This window comes from Hirsutella rhossiliensis, assembly GCF_020360975.1.
Source record: "Hirsutella rhossiliensis strain HR02 chromosome Unknown scaffold00005, whole genome shotgun sequence".
NCBI lineage: Eukaryota > Fungi > Ascomycota > Sordariomycetes > Hypocreales > Ophiocordycipitaceae > Hirsutella > Hirsutella rhossiliensis.
The window spans coordinates 3678257-3701552 of NW_025408671.1; the positions used below are offsets into that span (position 1 = coordinate 3678257).

The following is a 23296-nucleotide window of genomic DNA, read 5'->3' on the forward strand; positions in this document are numbered from 1 at the left end:
GTTAATAGGGCAGCGCTATACCGCGCTCGAGGGAGGGCATTATATAAGAGTCTTTAACTATTATAGGTAATAGGCTTAGGCTATAGCCTAAGCTATATAGTTATATATAGAGGGCTAGATCCTATAAGTATAGGGGCGGGCTAGCCGCGTATAAAAGAGCTCTATATAGCTTATTAATATTATCCTATAGATAGTACCTATATATATACCTTTACTTACTCCGTAATAGTATATAGTCTAACTAAGGAGTTTATACTTTAGTTCCTATCTATTAGTAGCGTTTAGGTATTTCTTACCTTTTAGGGCTAGTGCTTAGTAGGTTTTCTTCTCCTTATAAGGTTATCTATATTCTTTAAAGTAATATCTAGGTTTCCTATAGTTAAAATACTTTCCTTTACTTTTTTATATTATATCTAGATCTATCTTACCTAGGTTAGTTATATAAGTATAGGCAATAAGAGTTTCGCGCTTCTTTTTATAGTTAGCGCGTTAGTTAAAGTTATTCCTATAAAAAGGGTTTTAGTTTCCTCTTCCTTATTTCTTTTCTTAGTATCGCGTATACTATCTATCGTCGATTCGTACTACTATAGTAATATAGTCTAAGAGGTTATTAGGTCGATTTTCCTTATAAAGCTCGTCTTTAACTTCTTCTTTAAGCCTATCGTAGAATCGTAATATAAGAGGTTCGTTGTTTTAGTTAAGTTTTAAGGTAACTTAACGGAACTTCGTAGTATAATCTAATACTAAGATCTTTTATTAGAGTTCTTAAAGTTTCTATTTAGCTTCTTATTCCTCGTTAGTTATTCTAAATACCTTTATAATAGCTTCTTTAAATCCTTAGAAACTAGTAAAGACTTCGTCTATCTCGTTATCTTATCGCGCTAGTTAGTTATCGAGAAAATCCCTTATAATAGGTCTAAACTAAGCGAGTACCGTTCTAGATAAATAATTTCCTATATAGAGTACCTTTTCGACTAGGTCTAAGAGTTTAGTAGGGTAAAACCGGTAGTAGGCCTTAAGTTAGGTAAGAAAGTCTTAAAGTATACCGTAAGTACCGTCGAATAGTCCTAGCTATTTTAGTTTAACTACTTCTTTAAGGTCCCTAACTTATCTATTACCTCCTTTATTCCTAAGTAACTATACCTTATATTAAAGGGTAATAATCTCGCGTATTATATCCTAAGGCGATATAGTAGCTCTAGAGTTAGTTAATCTAGCTTACTATATAGGCATATTAATAGTTATAATATTGCTTAGAGTAATATAGTATTATACTAAATAAGAGCTTTTAATATATAACGACCGGTATTATTCTTAAGGGATAAACCTATTAAGGGGTTTATATTAATAGATATAATAGGGTGTAGTCTAAGTAATAATATATATATTACGTTAGTAATAAGTCGGAGGTTATAGACCGTAGACTATAACTAAGTAATTAGAATTAAAGATAGAATTATAATAAAGATTTATATTAAAAGCTATCGAGCTATCTATTTAAAGGAGTAAGAGTAGGTAGCTATATATACCTATAGAGACTATCCTTAGATTATAGGCCTAGCTATAATCCCTAACGTTAAATCGTATAGAGCGTAGTAATCTCGTTAATCCTAGATTACTTAGATCTCTACGATCCCCTTAATCTTATATCTATTAAATAGTCGTGCTAACTATTTATCCGTTAGACCGTATTATATACTTAACGCGGTCGACCGTTAGCGGCCTAGTAGCCGTGGTCGTAATATAAAGGCCCTTAGTAAGTTAGTTTTAATTACTTCCTTAGCCTTACTATAAGAGCGCTACTAGGAGGTATAAGCTAATAAAGTACTTAGGTATATAGTACTAATATATCGGTAAGGTATTAGTAGGGAATCGTGCTTACTATACTTATATATTATAGACCTCTTACTACTTTAACTAAAGAAGAGAAATCCCTTTTTTAGTAAGCTTTAGTCTTATAATAAGGAGAATATAATATATATAGCGTAGTACCTCTAGCTATCTCTACTACCTAACTAATCGTACTATAATATATATTCCCTTATACTTACCTTTCTATATAATTACTATAGATTTTATAATAAGGCTCTTAGACGTCCCTATAAACTAAACTTTATAGATACTACTTATTAAGGTCTACTATAATATACTATTAATAGTAACTAATAAGTTCTTAAAAATAAAGCTCCTTATCTTAGGCTATAATTAGTTTACTATAGAGGACTAAGCTAAGGTACTATTTACTAAGTTAATACGCTATAACTAAGGGATTCCCGCTTAGATTATTTCTAACTAAGACCTTAAGTTCCTTTCGGCGTTTTAAAAAGGATTATAAATAGCGTATAGGTCTAAGTTATTAGTATTTATAGCTTAGTATCCTTAGACTAACGGCTTATTAAAATAACGTAACTAGGTAGTTAAAACTATACTTTAGTTCTTTATAACTAACTTTTTATTTTATTAATAGGTCGATATATTACTATTACTTTAATTTACCCTTAATAACTCTTACTCCTTAGTAATTAATACCTTTCTAAGTAAGCTACTAACTAAGATATAGATAGATAATAGTAAGCGATACCTTAAGGAAGGCCCCTTATAAATAGATAGAAAGATACTTTAAGACTAAGCTAGGATCTTAATCGCTCTAGCTTAGGCGGGAATAAAAAGGTAGTATAACGTAAAGTACTAAGCGCTAAAGTTTAAGCCTAGGGATTAAGTATAGCTCTAGCTAGGGAAAGGATATAGTATAGCTAATAAATAAGTAGTAAAGTTAAAGGAACGCTATATAGGACTATTTAAAGTCCTTAAATAAATCGGCTATCTAGCCTACCGCCTTAACCTAGCTAGATCCCTAAATATCTATAATATTATTTCCGTTATATAGCTATAGCTAGCTAAACGACTAAACGCTTAACCTAGCCTAGAACCTAATACTAACTACTAAGAAGTTAAAAGAATCCTTAACTTTAGAACTTATAAATATAGCTAAGGGACTACTTATATAAAATACTTTATTAGCTAGAAAGGCTAGCTAAGTAGCTATAATTCTTAGGTAGCCGCTAAGGATATTATTACTAAAGACCTTATTAAAGAATTTAATATATAGTAAGGAGCGTTATAAGGTTATATTACTTATACTTAGAAGCTTTACGCGCGCGCTATATAATAGTATAAGCTATTATAGCTAAGGGAGAAATAATAGTATATAGTATATACTATTACTATTTATTCTCTTAAAAGTTTAAGGATAAGTTAACTAGCTAATAAGTATTAATAAGCCGCTTATAGTAAACGGTAATTTAATACTATATTTTAGTACTTATATTTATTTTTATTTTAGGAACCTAATTTTCTTATCTTTTTACGCTCCCCTTTCTATACTAAACCGCGCCCCTCTTATACTTATATTTAAGGTTCCCGCTATCTAAGGCTATAAGTATTATAGTAAGGACCTAGTATTTCGCTAGTATTTCTTTAACTAAATCTACTACCGACTACCGCGCCTAAGCTTTAAGGGATTCTATTAAGTAGTTTAATTATATAAGAATAAAGTAAAACTCCTTTATAACCTTAAGTTTAATATAGCCGCTTTTACTAAGTAGAAATAGGATAATTATAGTATATATATTAACTACCGCAACCTCCTTATTAAAGAAGGATATAATCTTAATATAGGCTTAGTAGAAAACGGTATATACTACGCCCCTCTATCTCTTCCCCCGTTTAAAGCCCGCGACCTATATAACTATAACTAGCTATACTTCTCTACGCCTTATAGCGCCGCTACCTATTATAATACTACTATAACTCCTATAACTACCTAAACTAATAAGAATATAACGTTAACTATTTAACTATAGTAGGTTAGCGCTTCCTATTACTATAATCCTAGTACTCCTTTATATATTTACTTTAATAACTATACCTTATTACTATTAAGCTTTAGTAATTTATTTAGTAACTCGCTACTATTAGTTTTAAGTATTATAGGAAAAACCCCTAGTACCTCCTATAATGCCTATAGGGAGTTTACCTTATTATCTAATAAAGATAAGCTTCTCCCTTTATTACTATACGACCTAGATAAAGCTATATTTCTTAATAAAACTAAGATAATAACTAGCGCCCTTAGAACTACGTAGATCGCTACTATCTTAGCTAATATCGTTAATAAGCTCTTATTTAAATAGGTCGCCTCTATAAACGCTAAGATACTTAAGATTATCGCTACTATTATTAGCGTAAAGTACCTCCTTACCTATCTAAAGATATTTAAGGCCGCCGCCGTAAAGGAGCGCGAGGCTACTAGTATACTAGGAACCTATAAGTTTAGGGAGAGCCTTAAGTATACCCCGGCTAAACCTAGAGGATCTAATATAGTAGACCTTAGCTTCGACGAGCTATTAAGGAACCCGTTTACTAAACGCTTACTCGCCGCTGCCGCGGCCCTACCCTTTACTCCTTTTAAATAAGCTAACCTATTCGCTAAGGAATAAGCCCTAATACTAGTCTAATAGAAGCTTAACCCCTTTTAGGTTCTAAGCTATAGAAAACCTAGACTATTCCCTATTATACCTTTTATAGTATATTATAATAACTTAGCTAATATAAACGGCTATATAGGTATTATTTACTTTAGGTTAAAAGCGCTAGTCTATAGAGCCTTAGACGCGGCTATAATTTAGGTAAGACTATTCGCCGCTATCTATAAGGAGGCTAACACCGACCTCTTACTTAGCTAGTACGCCGCCCTCGCTAAAGTACCTACTAGCTTTATATATTAGTTTACTTTTACCGCCTACCTCCTAGATAACTTACCTAAGCTTACCGCGGTATATTAAAGAGCGGCTTATATTAGCCCCCTTTATATACTAGTAGCGGCCCGCCCTTATATAGCTAACGTAATAGCTTATTTTAACTTATTAGACTAAAAGTTTACCGATATATACCTAGGTAGGTTCTAGAACCTAGGCCTAACTATATAGGTACTAGTAGTAGTAATCTATAACTAAGTTCTAGCCTCTTACGATAGACTAGCTATAATACTCTTAGTAGAACCGGCCCTAAATAACGCCTATAGCGTGCTTATCTATAAAGCCTCTAATATATAGGATACCTTAGATAATATACTAATAGGCCCTAAGAATCCGATAAAGAAAGAAGCTAAGAAGGAGATTCCCTGCCCTACCCTTACCCTTATAGTATAAGATAGTCAGTTATTAGTTTAGCCTTATTATATCCTTAGTCCTATTTTTTTTTCTACTAGCTTAGCTATAGAGCGCCCTTAGTTATAATTAGTTTTCCCTAGCTTAGCTATACTACGCCCCTAGCCCTACTTATTTATTACCCTAGCTTAGCTACCTAGCACCCTTAGTTTTAGTAGTATTTTACTCTTAGCTTAGCCGCCTTACGCCCTTAGTATTAGTTATACTAAGTTATATCTTAGATAAGATATAAGTTATTCCTTATACTAACCTTAGAAATCTATATAACTTTATTATAACTCCTTATTAGCGCGACTCCTACCTAAATACTATAAGAGACTAATAGGGATATTAGTTAATTCTTTTACCTTAAGTATTTATTATAGGATACCCTATAGTCGATAATCTAAGTACCTATAATAATATTAGCCTCCTTTAAGGAAGTTACCCCTTACTTCTTAAGGCTCCTTATAGAAGAAGGAACTTAGAAGCTACTAAGTAAACTCTAGGAAATTACTTAGAAATCCTAAAAATAATAACTAAGCGGATTATATAGATATTTTATAAAGATTTCCCTTAAGGATATATTATATAGGGAATATACTACGATTTCCTAAGTAATAATAGCTCCTTAAGGATTATATTAATATTTCCCTAAGAAGTTACTATAATAATATAGTAAGGAAATTATAAAGAAATACTTATACTTACTTAGGGAAAATACTAAGAAATATCGCTAATACGCTATACTACCGTCGTATAATTATAAGGTTAAGATATTACTTAGTTAAAGCCCTAAGTAAGGTCTTATACTCGCTATAGTATATATAAAAGATAAAGAACCTATTAGATCTTAGGCGGGTAGAGAAGAATATAGATAGTTATTACTACTCTTACTTTAACTTATAAGACCGGTAGCTAGTCTATATTTAACGCGCGTAATAACGTATAGTAGCTAGTCTATATAATACGTTTAATTATATATAGTAGCTAGTCCGTTTAATTACCTATTAGACCTATACTAGATCTAGGTAGATAGTAAGGTTAACGTACTAGCCCTATACTAAGGGACTAGTATATAATAAATATCCTTTTAACTACTAAGCTTTTTATTACTTTCCTTCCTTTCTAGCCGTTACTAGTATACCTATCTTATCTCTCGCTACCTTTATAAGAAGCTATCGCTACTTTTACTTTCCTTTTTATTATTACCCTCTTCTTTATACCTCTTTTTAGCTCCTTCTTTTAAACCGGTTTTTTAGCTTTCTTAATCCCTTTTACTAAAAGATATCTCTAAGAACTATAAAATTAAGCTACGCTTTATAATAGCTTTTAGCGCTATATATCTTAGTATAAAAGGTATAAGAATATTTATATTATAGTATAAGAGTTTCTAGTAATATAACTAAGTAATATACTACTTAAGCGCGCTTAAAGTACTTACTAGTAAATTAATATATATAAGCGATCTAAGATAAAACTCTTAAACTTAAAGGTAAGATTTATACTATTAATCTTATAGTCTTAATTTAATATATAAGATAGTATCTATTTTTTAAGATATAAAGATTAATAATAATATTATCCTTATAAAAGAGTATAAAGATTAGCTATATAAGCTTAAAGTAGCTTTAAAAATATCTTATATTCCTAGAAATAAGAATCCTTTTAATAGAATTTATTTTAATAAAGAGGCTATAATACTATATAAAGAAGATTAAAATTAAAGTAAGAGATTTTATACTTACTTATAGCCTATAAGTATTATCTAATAAAAGCTTTTTAAAGACTCTCTTTAAATATAAATATAAAGCTAGTAAAGGAGAGATAAGTATTACGATATAATTAATATTACTTTACTAAGTAATAAAGAGTTAAAGAAAGTAAAGGAGTTAAAAGAAGTAAAGGAGATAAAGGAAGTAAAGGAGATAAAGGAAGTAAAAGAGATAAAGGAAAGTAACTTTTATTAAGAAGAATAAGTTTAAAGCTATAAGAAAAAGCGAAAAGGCTATATAGTAATAGAGGTAATAGTTACCTCCTTTATAAAGAGAACTAAATATAGGGAGAATATTTAACTATAACGATAGGACTTTAAATATTAAAAGGATAATAAAGGTAAAGGATAAATAATATCTATAAGATCTTATCTTTTAATTTAATATTACTTTTAGCTATATAGCCTATATATATTTTATAGGTGCCTTATATTAAGATAGGTATAAATAATTAGTATAATAAAACTAAATAGGTAGTGCCTATAGGTATCTTAAATATACCTATATATATTTTTAGGTACTTATTTTAAATTTACCTACCTACTAAGTATTTATAGTAGCCCTAAAATAGCCCGTAGGTAGGTATAGGTAGCCTATAAGTAAATATGTCGCGAAGACTATTGCGCCACGCAGGCAAAAGTAGAACGCGCGCTCCTATAGGTGCGCTGCAAATGACACATATCTGACAACCGCGTCTTCCGACAAAATACCTATAGGTATTTTTAAGTCTAATATATATATATATATATATATATATACACGGCGCGGTCTTGCCCGGATAGAACTTAAGTAGATAGGTAATAATTAAGTTAAGCCTGACTCGCCTATTAATCTAAAGAGCGACTGTGACATGCGATAGAGGGCAGGCCTCCATCTCTACGTAGCCTCTCACTTCAAGTGATACGACTCTTCTGATCACCCCCGGAGGGCCCAAGCAGGACTATGGACATTACCCCCGAAGAGGGTGCACACGGGCCGAAGGACCGGGTGTGAAGAGCCACGCTGCACGAGACCCGGACCGCGTAAGGCAGCCCAGAACGTAGAACACCGACAGACACTCATAGAGCCACGGGCAACCCAGTAGACAACAACACCCGTTGACAGACACTCCAGCACCATGTACACAGTGACCCCGCACGGACGGAACCACATACATTTACTTAGACATAGTTATTATACAGTGAACCTAAGATATAACGGTCCCTCCAACGAGGATAATAAATCCTATAAAAATACCCCGGCTAACAAAAGACATCCACTAGATAGTCCGCGAGCGGGCGAGCGGATTCGTCCGCCTTAATACCTGAACGGAGTGAGGGCACGGGAGGGACCGCGACCGAAGGGCGTGGTTCCGGACGACTACATATTTGGTATTAGGGCGGCACCCGGAACCTGGCACCACTAGGCAACAATGCAGACGGTTATAAACGGGACGAGTCATGGGACATACACAGACGGAATAAGAATGGAGTGAGTGGTACGTATACGCACAGTGAGTGCAGCGAACGGGCGAGGAGCAGAGCGACGGTGCGGGTTGGTGGGAGGCAGCTTGCAGGGACCCACCCACGCTTGTCACACGGCAGAGTGTGTGGCACCCATCACCGGGGGTATAGGAGGGGAGGGGCTCCCCGGCCACGGATTCAGTTGATGCTGCTCGCTTTTCCCTCAACCGGTCAGTTGATTCCGTTGGACACACGAGGTCTGTTCTGACGTGAGTCGGCAAGTTGGCACTGTCGCCGGGGATCTTTGGAAGGGACGACGCCTGTTGCGAGAGGTTACTCGTCCGGAAGAAGTAGCACCGGGGATAAAGCCCGTAGTAAAGCGGCGAAGACTATCTAGTAATCCGTTCTAAGATTTTTTTAAACGAAAACGCTATACGGCCTTAGTTATAGACTAAGATAGACTTACGCCTAGCTAAGACGAATACCTATATTACTATAAAACTAATAATAGCTTAGTTAACGATTCTATTATATATTAGTATAATAAGCGACTTAAGTATTTAAATCTATCGCGAATAGTACTTAACTTCCTAACTATGTAGCTAATATCCGCTAAATATAAGTAAATTTTTTTCTATAGTAAGTAGAATAGTCGCTTCTCTCTAGAATCGACTTAAGGCGTAAACGATTAGTATATACTATGTATTACGTTCGTAGCTATAGGCGGGTAGCTAGCGCTTAGAAGGAGGCAGAATCTAGCTAGAGATGATCTCGCGTAGGGGATATATAAAGTTATGCAAGCCGTGCAAAGGCAGGAAGTGGATCCTGATCTTACAGACTCAGGTCTCACAGGAAAGCATTTCGAATAAAGACACTTTCCAATCCACGCAATCCACGCAATCCACAATAACTCCCATGGATCCACTATACCAAAGCATTCCAGTGGATTATAATCTACCCACTCCACATAGGCTGCCAGTGGATTGAGTGGAGTGGATTTCAACCCTGCTACAGGGTCTGCGTATACTCGACAAGCTTGTTTTCATTGCGAATATAGCTACTCCGAGTTTACAGTGGTTGAAAATAAAATGAAGATCTAAGAAAAAATGGGGATTTGTTAGTACTCATACTTAAAGGAGCTTGAAAATTCGAGACGCTAAAGCCCTGACTCGACCCCGGCTTCTACGGCATTAAGGGAGTAGGGGCAGCTCCTTAATTTCCTAGTTAAAATAACTAATTTATAGCTAAATTTTAGCTTCTTAAACTTGTTTTTAACGTGTTTATCATAGTGAGTCATAGTAATCAAAATATTTTAAAAAATCTGTTTACGAGCTACGAGTACTTTATATAGAAGAGGAAATTCGCACTTACTTCCTCCATCTCAGTGAGTAAATGTTAATTGTCTGTACGCGTGAGGTGAAGACGCAGTTCTCAATCTGTGGTATTGATTTCTTGTCCAAATCCCTTCCTTCAGGTCCCTAGTCTCGTCATGTGGCCATCCTTCTTTAGTGTTTTGGCACTCATTTTCCTTCACTGGACTCCTCTAGCGTTCGGCCAACCTTACCTTGACCGCAGGAGCCGTCATGTAGTTATAGGATACAGACTTGTCAATACCGTGAGTCCCGAGACTAGCCACCTTGTCCCTCTCTTTTGATTCCGGTTCTTGAGTATTGGTCCTCACATTATAACATAGGAACAAGCACGCGACTACAACAATGCTAGAACTTTCACCCACCAGGACGAGAACCCAGGAGGCTCACAGATTGGTCCAGGAGTTTATATGACTGCTGGCCCCGGGGAATACCGAGATCGTGATGCATACTGGTATTTGCAACCTTGAAGTACACCGTATCAGAATTAATATATCTAACTTCAATATTGCTAGGATTTGTGAGATCAAAGCCGATGAAGAAGCATTCGCGCGACTACCCAAGGTCATTATACCCATTGAAATGATAAATGGGGGTACGTTAGGCGACGACAAAGCCGAGATATATATCAAATCACTCAACTCCACCTGGGCGGTCAACGAGCCCGTGCGTATCTCATATCTCGATGAGGAGAGAGCAGCCGACAATACGAGAGTAGTACAGATCCTACTCCCTTTTCATCTTACGAACGACCAACCAGATGGGATCGACTTTCAAGTGGAGTGCTTCGTTAAGCCGGATGAAATTCTCCACCGGCCACGTGTTGACGTCTCCACCTGGACGAATGTGCGAGGTCGATGGGAGCAGCGAGATGATCACGGTCAGGGTGTAACATCACTTCCTCCACCGCAGTCTAGCCACGAACCCATGGAGGTTGAAAATACGGCGGAACGGCCTCCTACACCACAGCCTAGCCATGAACCCATGGAGGTTGATGTCTTACATTGCTATTCCACCCAAGGCCAAAGTGCAAATGCCTATACACAACAGACTTGCCCCGAACCAATGGATGTTGACCCTGCTCCTAACGGAATGATCACGGAAGCGGATATGATGGAGGCTGCCGAGTATCTGCGCGAGCACAACGAACCATGCCGGTCCGATTCCGATTATCCCAATAGCCAATTGGCTATGGACGTGGGAGATGCCATCACGACGTCCTTGGAACGGCTTGACCAGCACAACCCCAGCGGACCGTTCGGACACAACCATGGCATTTTAGACGCCTCTATTCAGCAAGCTATAGAAAGGATGAGGCAAGGTGGGAATGGTGTATGCAATCTGATTGACGGATGCGGTTCGGAGTTTGGCGAGTTTCAGCGACGCAAGAGGGCCCAAGGTAAGATACCCAATGTTGGTTGGTAACTGACAAACGCATCGAATCGATGCCCCTGCTAATTCGAGACGTTTCAGACGGGCCCAAGAAGGAACTGGGATCTTTCTGTCGCAAACTCAAAGAGACAATCGCCAAGCCTGCTGTCCATCTTTGCGAAAACGATACTTTCAATCCGCCGTGTACTACTGTTAAGAGCTCGGCCGGGCAGTGCGGTAGGTCCTCGCCTCAAGTCAGTCCTTTATAATACTTTCGGCTAACCACTTGTCTTGAAGTCTCTGTGCCCACCTCGTTGAAAGGCAAGGTGTCTTCGGTACGGCCAAATGAAGCTGCCGGTACCTGTCGCTTCTATAAGTAGGCTTTCTTATTTCTTCTCCTTCTCCTTCTTCTTCTTCTTCTTCTTCTTCTTCTTCTTCTTCTCTTCTATTAACCTACGGCGTGGAAGCTAACGACCTCTTTTAGTAAGCCTGGCTGCAAGGACGGCGAGGGCGGTCACTTCGATGTCTCTTACCCAGGCGCTGATGTCTCCAAGGGCGAGTGGCCAAGGCCCAAAGACTTCAATGATAAGATCGCTTCCTTCCGCTGCGACGCGGCGAAAGAGTCGAACACGCCTGAACAATGGGAATGGTCGCCTAAGTCTCAGCCGCAGCTCTGCTCTCATTTCGATCACTTGAACCTTGGTTTCCAGTTCTCGGACAGTAGTGGCGCCGGAACCTGGGATACCATTAAGCTCGACTTCCCGAATGCGGCTTCAAAAAAACACGTCATCGCAAACGGTCCAGCCGCTGGATTTCATGAGTGGCAGCCCATCAATATGCAGAATGTGTTTGGGTCGGATTTAGTCGAGGTCCGCCGTATGTCAAAGATCCGCCTTGCCACCGAGATAAATCAAGCAGTCCTTGATTTCAAGGAGGCAGATGAGTGGAGCCTTATAGGTGCGTATTATTACTTCGCTTTGCCCTGCCGCGAAAGACACTAACTCCTTATATATAGGCCTAAAACTGACAGCACGATGCGCTAAGTCTGGTATATGGGTTGACATGGACAAATTCGCCTCGATGAATAGGCTGATGCAGGCTAAGCCTACTGACAGTGGCAGGTACCGATATCATAGGGATTGGGAAGTCTGGGCCGACGATATCAAATCCGAAGACTGGGTTCCGAGGCCCCCATGCAGCCATTTCCAGCAGATGGACGTTCGTGTGGAGATGGCTGATGAGAGCTGGGCCGGAACCAACAACGATCTCTATATCTATGCCGGCAATGGCCGTTTCCAGATCGCTCATCAACCCTCTCGCCGCCAAAGCTACATCTCCAACGTCAACCTCGAGGTCGCCTATAGGTCGTCGGCTGTTCCTGTGGCCGATATTAAGCGCATCTCGATCAAGAGTGAAGGAGGGTCTTGGGATAAGGCGTTGGCTTCGAGTAAATCCCCCTCCCCCCCTCGCCTCACCCCTCGTGTCTCGGGGAAAGCATGGCAGCTGATACGTCGTGCCAAATTCAGATATTAGCGTCCATGCACGCTGCGCCAGCTCGCTCACTGGTGTTCATGTCGATTATGAAGTGAAGGACTGGCTCGCTGACGGCCAGCAATGGAACCTCGATTTGACTCCTAGAAATTGGACCAGGAACAACTAACTGGAGGCTACTGAGATATCAATGCGTCCAGTGGATTGAAGTTGAAAAGGACCTTGGCTGGAGGCGTACAAACTAAGGGGGGCACAAAGAAAGGGGGTTACGTAGGCACTAATAAGGGGAATCGAGGGAAGATCTCGTTCTCTTCTGATTATAAAGTCGATAGGGGAATTTAGATATATTATTACTTATTACTCCCTATTAACGCCATCTATTCGCACTTAATCCGCCCTAAGGGATTTTAAAATACTTCGAACACCTATTAAGTTGCCAAGGCAAGGGACTTCACGACTGAATATCTAGCCCGGAGGGTGAATATCTGTAGGGCCTGACTATTAACGCGCCTACCACTCTGACTATTCGGCCTACCAAAGTGTGGGTCAATGTAGCTAGTCAAGGCGCAGCGCCGATACCGCACAATTAGGTGCGCATGATCCCTGTCACAACCCAACGAGGGTCTCACGGCCCAACAAGGGTCCCAGTGGGCCATACAAAGACCAATGTGTAGCTATTGAAGGTTGGGCTCACGCCCACACGCACCAACGGGCGCCCCCCCCCCTCATCCCTAGAAGCGGAGATGATGCCATCGCCGCATCCGGAGGCACCGAATATGGCAGTCAACTAGTGGGATGCTAAGGAAGTCAGTTGATGGATCCGGATAACCGTAAGCTGCCGGATTAGTAGGGAAACCTATTCCCCCCCATACTTCGTATACATATATAGTCACGCCCGCGGACTCCCTCTTTTAGGCAGGATAGCGCAATCTACACCCTCTTTCTTTAATGCAAAGACCTAATAACTAGTGATAATAGCCGTATTCTTTATATAAGTCTTTGCATAGGTAAGTTATTATAATTAGAGGTAAGCGTTAAAGGGCTATTATAAACCTATAGAAAAGAGCTTAAAGATGCTAAAAGGAAGCTATACGCGTATAGGCCGCCCTTAGCTAAGAGGTTTAGTCTTATAGCCTATGTGACTGACCCCTGCAAATAAGGGCTAGGGCTGCGCCCAGGGTTTACGCAGTGAATTGGCTGCGCACCCCTAGCGTCGGTCCTGCCCTCTGTTTGCAACAGTTGTCTACCAATGCTTTTCCGAAATGTCCACTTGGTGTACATCGACGCCTTCCTTGTACCACCTCTCCTCATCCGTGATTTTCACATCGTTGCCGCTCATCTGGCGCTTCCGCATGAGACCATTCTCCGCAAAGGTCCAGTCCTCGAGGCCGTAGGTGCGCCACCACTGGCCCTGGTCGTCATGCCATTCATACCAGAATTGAACGGCGATTTTGTTATCAGTAAAGGCAAACAACTCTTTGCGCAGCCGGTAGCCGTTCTCCTTGGACCACTTCTTGGTGAGGAACTCCTCAATGGCATTTCTGCCTTGGAGAAACTGGTCTCGGTTGCGCCAGATGGAATCAGGCGTGTAGGCCATTTTCACTTTCTGGGGATCGCTGAAAAATATGCCTCAGTCTGATGTGGAGCAAGATAGTGCGAGGTCTGGTAGCTCACCAGGTGTTCCACGCGTCCTCGGCAGCCCTGACCTTCTTCCGGGCCGACTCGAGGTCAAACGGCGGACAGGGGGGCTTATGCTCCTGGGTAGCCATGGTCGTTGAAGCTAAGTTGTGGATTGAGAATGCCAAATTGCGACTGGAAATGTTGATAACCAGAGACTGTGAGCAGAGAGAGTTTCTTAGGAGGTGGCAGTCGTGCTCATGTATCGTTTCGCCTCCCCATCCCCGGCTGACTCGGCTGACTCGAAGATCCTGCATCCATCAACTGCATCTACCTCATCCCGACTTTCCCGAACGCCGAATGCCGACGGCACCGGCAAGGGCCCCACTAAACCCGGGGGGTAACGGTTACTCGTTGGACCCACTCCTCCGGCCATGCCCGAGAAGGCCTGGATGCATATCACACTCTATCACACTCCCCGACAAGGGTGACGATCTCTCGCGAGCCTACAATTTGACATTCGGGCAGTTTCTCCAAGCCTACTCGTACGAATACAGTCCGGCATTCGTCCCCCTCGCGAAGATGCCCGCCCCGCCCCCGCGCGGAGATATCACCGGCGCATCCGTCACCACGCCCCCTATCGACCGCCAGCCGGCCCATGCCGTGCCGCTAAACTCGTTGACATAGACGGCGTTGTTGGTCCCCTGCACCGCCAGCGTGATCCTCTTGCCGCCCCCGGCCGCCGCTGACGGCCGCGACAAGGCCACGCCGCCCAGGCTCACCCATCCGCTCCACACGGCGCCATTCCAGCTCTTCTGGAAGACGGCGTTGTTGGTGCCCCGGACGAAAAGGTCAAGCCGGTTTGTCCCCGTAGACACGGGCGTCACGTCGTCCACGACCACGCCGCCCAGGTTCTCCCACCCCCGCGCCGAGGGCAGCCACTGCGTCCCGTCCCAGGCCTTGTGGTACACGGCGTTGTCGGTGCCCCTGACGAAGATATCGAGGCGGCCCGCGCCCCAGGACACGGCCCGTGGACTCCCCACAATGACCCCGCCCAGGTTCTCCCATCCACTCCACGCGCGCCCGTCCCACGCCTTGTGGTACACGGCGTTGTCCGTGCCTCGCACAAACAGGTCCAGTCGGTTGGCTCCCCACGACGTGGCGCTGATATCCCCAATGATGCCGCCGGAAAGTGACTCCCACCCGCCCCAGGCAGTGCCGTCCCACCACCGGTGCCAGCACGCGTTATCGACGCCCAGAGCGAAGAGGTCGATGCGGTTCGGGCCCCAGGACACGGCCGTCACGTCGCCGTAGACGGTGCCCCCGAGGCTCTCGTGCGCCGTCCCGCTGGGTGACCACGGAGAGCCGGCACCCGAGGTCTGCCACTTGTGGTACACGGCATTGTCGGTACCCCGGACGAAGACGTCGGTCCGCCCGGGTGCCCATGACACGACGGCGGGATGGCCTGGCCAGACATTAGTTAGGTTCTAAATGCCTTCATCTATAGTATAGGGACATTGTTGTACGAAACACACCAGAGAACAAGCCGCCCAGGGAGTGCCATGATGGAGCCACGCTCCGGATGCCTGGTTCAAGGGCCCTGGCATTGCACGTCTCCGGTGTAAGCAGGAGAAGAGACAGGCAGTAAAATGTTGCGAGTTTGAACATGTTGGATAACGGAGGCAGAGGGCTCAAGGCTTGGTATAGCACAGTGGAGACCTCTGCTCCCAGTGTCTTGTATTTATACACGAGCCTGGTATCTGCAAAGTCACATCCGAGACTGACATCCTACAAGTGCCTTTTACTGCCACTTGTCCCGCGTTCTGCCATGTATGCAACGTTCTAGTTATGCACAGTTTCCATGAAGTACCGGTCGCGGTCTAGATTTGCCTGCCAGCCCAAGGTGCCCTTTCGCATGCATCAATGTTACCCCCTTGCATTGATACACCACACCAACACACATGAATGAGCTCATCTGATTCGCACAGCCGGCTATATACACATTCCGCAATGAAATGATTCGAAGTGGCCTGCAAGCCGTCAAACCCGGCATTGTAATATCTTGGTAAAGTTGAAAAGGGTTCGTTCATGCCGCCCTTTGCCGTCGTCACGCGCGAACCACGGCAGAGGTTCCCCGCTACGCTGAACCTATATTGCAACGCTAAACGGATGAGCTTCCTTTTCCACGCAGTCGACAAACGCAGCCTATATTGGCAGTAAGGCTCTATTGCGCTCGCTGTCGACACCACTAACAGCGGGTGGCACTTGCCCGCCGGTCCGATGTGTGCAACAGCGCTTCTAGACTCATCTGCCGATATGGCCGTCATATTCACTCGTGGTTTGCCGGCCACAGCAAAGCCGAAAAGCGAAGCCACCAGACACTGCCTAAATGGCTTACGACTGTTAGTTTTGTCACACTCGGAAACGTTAAGAGAGGTGGCCGCGGCCTCTATAACGAAGAGTCTGAGGGGTGCCGTGCCTCTTAAACCACACGGGCGAAATTCATGATTCAACTGGCACTTGAAGTCTGATCTTGGGGACGTATTAAGCCGAAGAAGTAGGGGCGCTTCCTGGAAGCGGAGATGGGGCTTGACCTCGGCGATCGTGGTAACGTCGTCGTTATTTCGCGAGCGAAGTTCACCTTCATCCACTCGCCCATTGTTCCGGGGCAATCAAGAGCATGCGCGTTTGGAAATAAATCAAGGTTGTCCTCGATGCCTTTGAACTGCTTTGCAAGATTCACGGTAGTGTCTATAACAATAAGGTAGGTACCTTAGTAATAATAATGGTAATAATAAGTAACTTGGCTGCCCGGCCGGGTATCCAGACCCCACGGCTCGGCATAGTTGGCATCGAATGCAAAGTCCCTGTTACTTGGTAGCGCTTATCAGTACAAGTACACGCTCCACCGCTGGTCTCCATTCGCCACCTACTAACTCGCCACGTTAACTGGGGCTCAAGACGCGCCCTCGCTTGACCTCGACATCCTGTAGAGCATGACCAGGCCACAACGCGAGACGAGGAAAAAACACGGCGCAGCAAGAAAGAAATACGGCGCAACTGTATCATCGTCTGACCCCGGGCGGCGTCGGAACCTGTTGCTTACCGCCACTACAATGAGCCGACTCCCAGATCAAGTGTCCAAGGGCCAATGGCTACTCTCAAACGTCATGAGGCCGCTCAGCAGCAAGTACGAACCCTACGTCAGCGACGAAAGGCTCCGAGGCATGAACATCACCATGTCGGATCTCGACTTTGTCAGCGGAAAGCCAGGAAACGGCGGAGAGCAGTTCATCGAGCCCATCCCTGCAGTCACCGTGAACCAATGGCTCAACGAGACGAAACCGTGGACGATTCGCAGAGACTTCCACGTCCAGCCCGAGTTCGCTGACAATCCCCAGTGGGAGGCTATGTTTCTATGGATTCTCGCCTCTATCTACCTCGAGGATTCAGAAGAAAAACTCCCAGGGCCTTTGGTGGCGCACACACGCTGGGTATCAATCCCGTGAATGTCGCTTCCACTCGGCGGCCCCCTTGTTCCCCCGACTTGGACCTTGGTATAGCTGACCGCCCATCTCAGAAACAGTTATCGTGCCCTTAATTCCCTCTCCCGAGGCGAAGCAGACTGGCAAGTCAAGTGCATTCTACGACACAATGCCACGCCGCACGAACCCCACGTTCTTACCGTGCTGGACCCTGACCTGGACAAACCACATACAATTTGCTTCCTGGCGGACAATGCTCTTCTTCGGGATGACCGCCTGTCGTCCAGTGAGGTCATTACCGTCGTACTGCTTTCCGTTCTCCTTAGGGCTGAACCTAAACACAATCCCAGGAATCACCGCATCTCCCCTGTGAGTTCTTCCACTCTTCATCCGCCTCGCCCCGGGCTTCTCCCTCGTAACCGCCAGCGCGCGACAGGCGTATTGACAGCAATCGACTGCAGGTCACCATCGTATCTGCCTCCAACAGGAGTGTGCGCATTGTGCAAGGGTTTGCCGATATCGAAACCCGGGCGGTCGAAATCCGCAAGTCTCCCATTGTCCACTTTGACCAGGGCGTATGGGCAAATTGGGATCAATGGGTCATCGTCCTGGGCTGGTTGATGGGAAATCCCATCGGCAACACATTCTGAAGTTTGTCCACACGTGTCTTGGGCCTCGGCTCGTGGGGAGACGCAAGATCTACCAAAGATCGACGACTTGGTTTTATGCTCAAGCTTCATTTGCGCTGCCACCCGCCTTCCCCTTATGTGCCTTGAGGAACGAAGTCAAGCAACTCAACACTACAAGCACTCTTGTTCTTAACAGGGAGCTGCCGCACCTTACCGTCCAAATACCCCTCCGCTTTGCCCGACTTCTTCTTCCGTGGCTTCCTCATCCGGGATGCATCTTCTATTTCCGCATCGCTCATGCGCTTCAGCCTTTCTTTTGCAGTCACCGTTTTATCCGGGACCCTATTGCCCACCATATCCCTATTTCGTGTTTTTGAAAGGAGCATAATTCCATCCAACGAGGTGCACCGGTCGCACTGTCAAGGAATCACCTCGCCATATAGCTTTATCATTCCCGCACCTCTCAGCTTTGGTGCTACTATTTCACTGAGCGCACCGGCAACTGCTTCGGACTCCCTGACGAGGCAGGCGGCTGTCGTCGCTCATGCAATTGCGGTTTCAGGCTGTCACAGCTCTAATATAATCACCACAACGGCCGCCAGCGGCTGGGTATTCGAGGATCTGGGGCCGATCATGGCGGACGAACGGAAGCATGCTGCATGGCTTGCTGCGGGTGATACATTTTATCACTGAGCAGATTTGCAGACTCAAGGCTGACTCGGCTGGCCTGTTCGGCCGTGGACCTCAAATCTATGTGTGGCAACTTTCCTGGCAGCCGAATTGCTTGCTCATCATATGCATCTCTTAGCCACAAATGATGTGTGGGAGTGTCAAGGCAAATCATAGTCTTATCCTTTATACATGTAAGTCATATGTGCTTTTAATCCGGGAAGGATTCCAGCTTCGACCATTACGGCATTGAGCACAATATTGGCCTTAGCGTGGCCTAAGCTGCGTCGTCAAGTGCGACTTCAACTCTGCTTGGTGTCATGAAATCTTATATAAAGTACGGCCATAGTCACCTGTCGTATCTTTACAGTTCCATGAGAAACCCCTGCGTCACAGTTTGGAATATATATGAAGTGAATGGTGATATTGGTAAGGTAATTTATATTTCACATAGCGCTATATGCCCATATAAAGGTAGGCTTCTTTAATCGCAATCTCGCAAGCTTCCCGAAAAGCCCGCTCCAAGGCCGGCCCCGTGGCCTGGAACACCCATTTCTTGTCAGGTGACGGCCTCCTCGAATAGAGGGAGCTCCGTCTGCCCAGGAGTGGTCCTTCTAATATGCCCGGAGTGGCAGCTTGACCTATTGAAGATGTGGGAGGAGCCGGTGCCGAGTCTAGGAGGATTTGTAGCGCCATCTGCGGGTCGACTTCAGCAATGACGGACGCGACCTCTAGAGCCGTGACCGAGATACTCTCTGCGGCGCCTAAGAGAGCAACGCCCCCGGCACCGACAGCTCCCTCGGCGGCCGTCCCTCCGGCAGCGATACCCGTTATGAAATCGGAGCCTGCGAGAATGCCAATACCTGCAGCGACGCCTCCGAGGACTTTTCCTAACCAGGACCCGCTACCCGAGCCACCTGTAAGCCTGTCAGCACTATCGACGGCTTTCTGTTTTGCTGTCTGGGCATCTGTTTCCGTGGCTTCCCTCTCTCTGGCCTCCTCCTCCTTGACCTCCCTCTCCTTGGCCTCCCTCTCCCTGTCTTCCCTCTCCATAGCTTCCTTTTCTGCCTGCTCCCTCTCCCTCTCCCTTTGAGCAGTTCCCTCTTGATCATACAAAACGACACGCTCTTTAAGCTTTTCGTCTAATGGTGATCTCTCCTTCAAATACGAGACCAATGCTTCCTCAAGGTTCGCGACTACCTTGACATCCCGACCCTTCGGTAGCATGTTGTCACCCCCGTCTATGAGATACTCGCCTGTAATTATACGATAGTCACGCTTCTCGTCCAGTCGCTGATTATTAATGCGGACTTCACCGACCTGTGATCCTGCTTTCTTGTTTTGGTCGTACTTGATGGCCATCCCGTCTGAGACTTGAAACCATGATGTCACCCGATTCTGATTGAACTGGTTGACCTTGGAGACGCAGCCCTCAATGATCTTGCGCAACTCGGCACCCGTGAATGTAGCCTCGACGAGCGTGGTTTCGAACGGAAAGCATGTCTTCAAATCGCCTTTTGTGATTTTCCCGGACGATATAGAAGCGCGGATGATTCCGGAATTGATGAAAGAAAAATCAGGACGCGGCTCGCTCTCCTCCAACTGCTTTAGACGGTAGTCGAGAATAGCATCGGCGAGGACCTGGCCGAGCAGACAGTCTTTCTCCCAGCAGTCTTCGCCTTCGAGATTTGTCATGGTCTCGCCAACTTGGACCGTGTATTGCTCAAACAGGGTGCGCCAGCTCGTTATCTTCTCCTGCAGCGTCTTTTCCTGTTCGACCGTCTTGTCCATATGCACGGGAGCTCCTCGGTAGGCCAGCGCCTTTCCCTCTGTGTCAAATGTGACTTCGATAGAGCCTAGGTATTCTCCCCAGCGATAGGCAGTTACTATGAAAACTTCATGGCCCTTCAAATTCGTCTGAATCGTCGGGTAAGCTCCCTCGGCCTTGGGCATGTCTCCAAGAAGTGTATTGGTATGGCCGCCAATAATCAAGGACAACCCCTCAGTCTCGGCTGCGAGCCTCTTATCCTCGTCGTAGCCAAGATGGGTAAGAGCGACGATGCGCCTGATCTCCGGATGCATCTTGCGAATCTCATCTATGGTCTTTTGCACTTCGGGTATGGGGTCGAGAAACTTGGTGCCTGGGCCGACTTGTGAGGTAGTCGCCGTCGTCTCAGTCGTGACTCCAATCACAGCGAGCTGATGAGCCGGGAAGATCTGATAGTTCTTAATGGTATCTTTTAGGTCCGAATAGGTACTCTTGACATTGCAAGAGACGATGGGAAATTTCAGTTGCTTGAGAAACTTGCCGAGAGCTTCGTCGCCGCCGTCCCACTCGTGGTTACCCAAAGTCATGGCATCAAAGTTCAGGTCGTTGAGGGTCTCGGCGATCTTGTCACCCCCGTAAACCGAGTAAAACAGGGTCCCCTGAAACTCATCCCCAGCGTTGAGGAAAAGGCTATCGGGGTGCAACTTGCGTAGCTCATCCACCTTGGTCTTGATGCGAGCGTAGCCACCGTAGCAGTCCTGCGCAGGATCCGTGCAATCAGTCCCGAATTTGGTGAACTGATCCAAGTGGGCATGAACGTCGTTGACGTGGAAAAAGGCTGTGGGTATCGAAGTCAAGTTAGCCGATGGACGTGGCAAGAGTTGGCTCTGATCGAGGGGCAGCGTTTACGTACACATCTGATAATTGCCATTCTCATCAAGCCCGCGTTTAAACAACCGCTGGCCGAAGAGAAAATCGTCGGCAGAGACAAGGGTGCCGAAAGCAGCGATTGCCGTTATACCGAGAGAAACTGATTTCTTCATGTTTCAAAGACAGTATAGCTTCGTAGCACTCCTGGCCACGCCTGTCCATTCTCACATGGCCCCGGAGGAGCAGAGATAATAATATAATATACTGGATTAGGTAGTCGTTGATTCCTGCTGCCAGAAGTTTGGTGCCAGACCTAACCTTCCCCTGTTCTCCCATCCAGACCATCCTGCCCAGTACTGGCCTTGGTTGACCTTCTTTCCCGCGGACCCTGACTAATACACGGCGTGATATACCATCAAAGTCGCGCAATACTCGTCAGTTCGTTTGTATATAATAAGTCGGATATTATAGCGCCTTGTACTCCCGGAGACGTTTTTATGTATAGGAGCTTTTAAGCGACTCTAATGCCTGCCTCGGGTTTATGCTTGCATATAACATTATATACGGAGTATATATAAGCATAATATAACGCGAAATGTCGGAAAGCGGCTTAGATTGAACTTTAACTAGTACGATCATCGAATTAATTTAAAGCAAAAACTAGGAGAAGTGGAGATAAAGAATAAACGTACTTTTGCATAACTCTTCCCCAGGTTTGAACCAAGTAATGGCTTCTCCATGGCAGAAGCAAGCAGAGGCAGATCCCGTCCACATGCATCTGTGAAGGCTGCTTTGAACAAGAGGCCAGGAGGGAACACAGGTAGGGCATGCTGTGTATGTAGTCTCGCTTCGGGGTAGCGTTGTCCGAGTTGCCACAAGGAGACATGACTAGCCACAACCGAGGCACTCTTTGCGTGTGTGCAGTTAGGGTGGTGACATCCTGGTATGATCCCATTGCGGCTGCAGAGGTGATGTGAAGCCCCAATCTGAAGCGCCAAGCTCATGCGGCTGTCTAGTGACAAAGAGAAAGAAATCCTGATCATGGGACCCGTGTGCGAACTCGTATCGAGTTCATGCTCCAAGGGCTGAATATAGAGACTGACTCGTTGTCGCCGCCTCGGCCGCCTTGAGTTCGAATGCTCACTCGACATGGGCATGGACTCATTTTCTTTTCGGCCATGACAGCCTGACTCGCTGTAGCCAACGACCGGGAGACAGCTGAAGGTCCAGACCGTCATATATTGTACATGGCCGGCAGTTAGGGCTAGAATAACACCTTGAGGCCAACACGCCAGAATAGAGCCATCAGCCGCGTCAAAAAAGAATATGCTCGTCAACAGTAGCTCAGATGAATAATAACTTGGATAGTAACCTACCAACCGCATGGTGTCGTACGTTTAGTCCAATAAGTCTTCATACTACTCTAGGACAGAGATGGAGTCACTCCTAGCACGCAATGGTGCTCCCCTGCTCACTCAACTGCCGTCTTGACTCTAGAACTAGTGTGAGTCTATCAATGCTGTCTGGTGATTCCAAAGCAGCAATCTTTCGGCCAATACCAATCACAGTCATTCAATTTTCTCATCGGTCGTGTGATCATGC

At 44.8% G+C, this 23296-nt stretch overlaps 5 protein-coding genes across 5 annotated transcripts; 2 read left to right on the top strand and 3 right to left on the bottom strand.

Annotated features, from left to right (window-relative positions):
• Positions 1-10859: 10859 nt before the first annotated feature.
• HRG_05799 (Heat-labile enterotoxin, A chain) lies at positions 10860-12825 on the top strand (the record flags this gene model as incomplete). The annotated part of the gene is made up of 6 exons (XM_044864270.1): positions 10860-11193; positions 11268-11402; positions 11463-11541; positions 11650-12122; positions 12181-12612; positions 12692-12825. 6 exons carry the CDS (start codon positions 10860-10862, stop codon positions 12823-12825), a joined length of 1587 nt encoding a protein of 528 aa, XP_044720802.1.
• A 1074-nt stretch (positions 12826-13899) lies between these two features.
• On the bottom strand, positions 13900-14425 carry HRG_05800 (snoaL-like domain-containing protein; the record flags this gene model as incomplete). The annotated part of the gene is made up of 2 exons (XM_044864271.1): positions 13900-14272; positions 14331-14425. 2 exons carry the CDS (start codon positions 14423-14425, stop codon positions 13900-13902), a joined length of 468 nt encoding a protein of 155 aa, XP_044720803.1.
• A 387-nt stretch (positions 14426-14812) lies between these two features.
• HRG_05801 (carbohydrate-binding protein) lies at positions 14813-15941 on the bottom strand (the record flags this gene model as incomplete). The annotated part of the gene is made up of 2 exons (XM_044864272.1): positions 14813-15738; positions 15809-15941. 2 exons carry the CDS (start codon positions 15939-15941, stop codon positions 14813-14815), a joined length of 1059 nt encoding a protein of 352 aa, XP_044720804.1.
• A 1448-nt stretch (positions 15942-17389) lies between these two features.
• On the top strand, positions 17390-18408 carry HRG_05802 (uncharacterized protein; the record flags this gene model as incomplete). The annotated part of the gene is made up of 3 exons (XM_044864273.1): positions 17390-17673; positions 17854-18127; positions 18220-18408. 3 exons carry the CDS (start codon positions 17390-17392, stop codon positions 18406-18408), a joined length of 747 nt encoding a protein of 248 aa, XP_044720805.1.
• A 1538-nt stretch (positions 18409-19946) lies between these two features.
• HRG_05803 (calcineurin-like phosphoesterase domain-containing protein) lies at positions 19947-21741 on the bottom strand (the record flags this gene model as incomplete). The annotated part of the gene is made up of 3 exons (XM_044864274.1): positions 19947-19973; positions 20377-21662; positions 21738-21741. The coding sequence occupies 3 exons, from the start codon at positions 21739-21741 to the stop codon at positions 19947-19949; spliced, it is 1317 nt and encodes a 438-aa protein (XP_044720806.1).
• Between the last annotated feature and the right edge of the window lie 1555 nt (positions 21742-23296).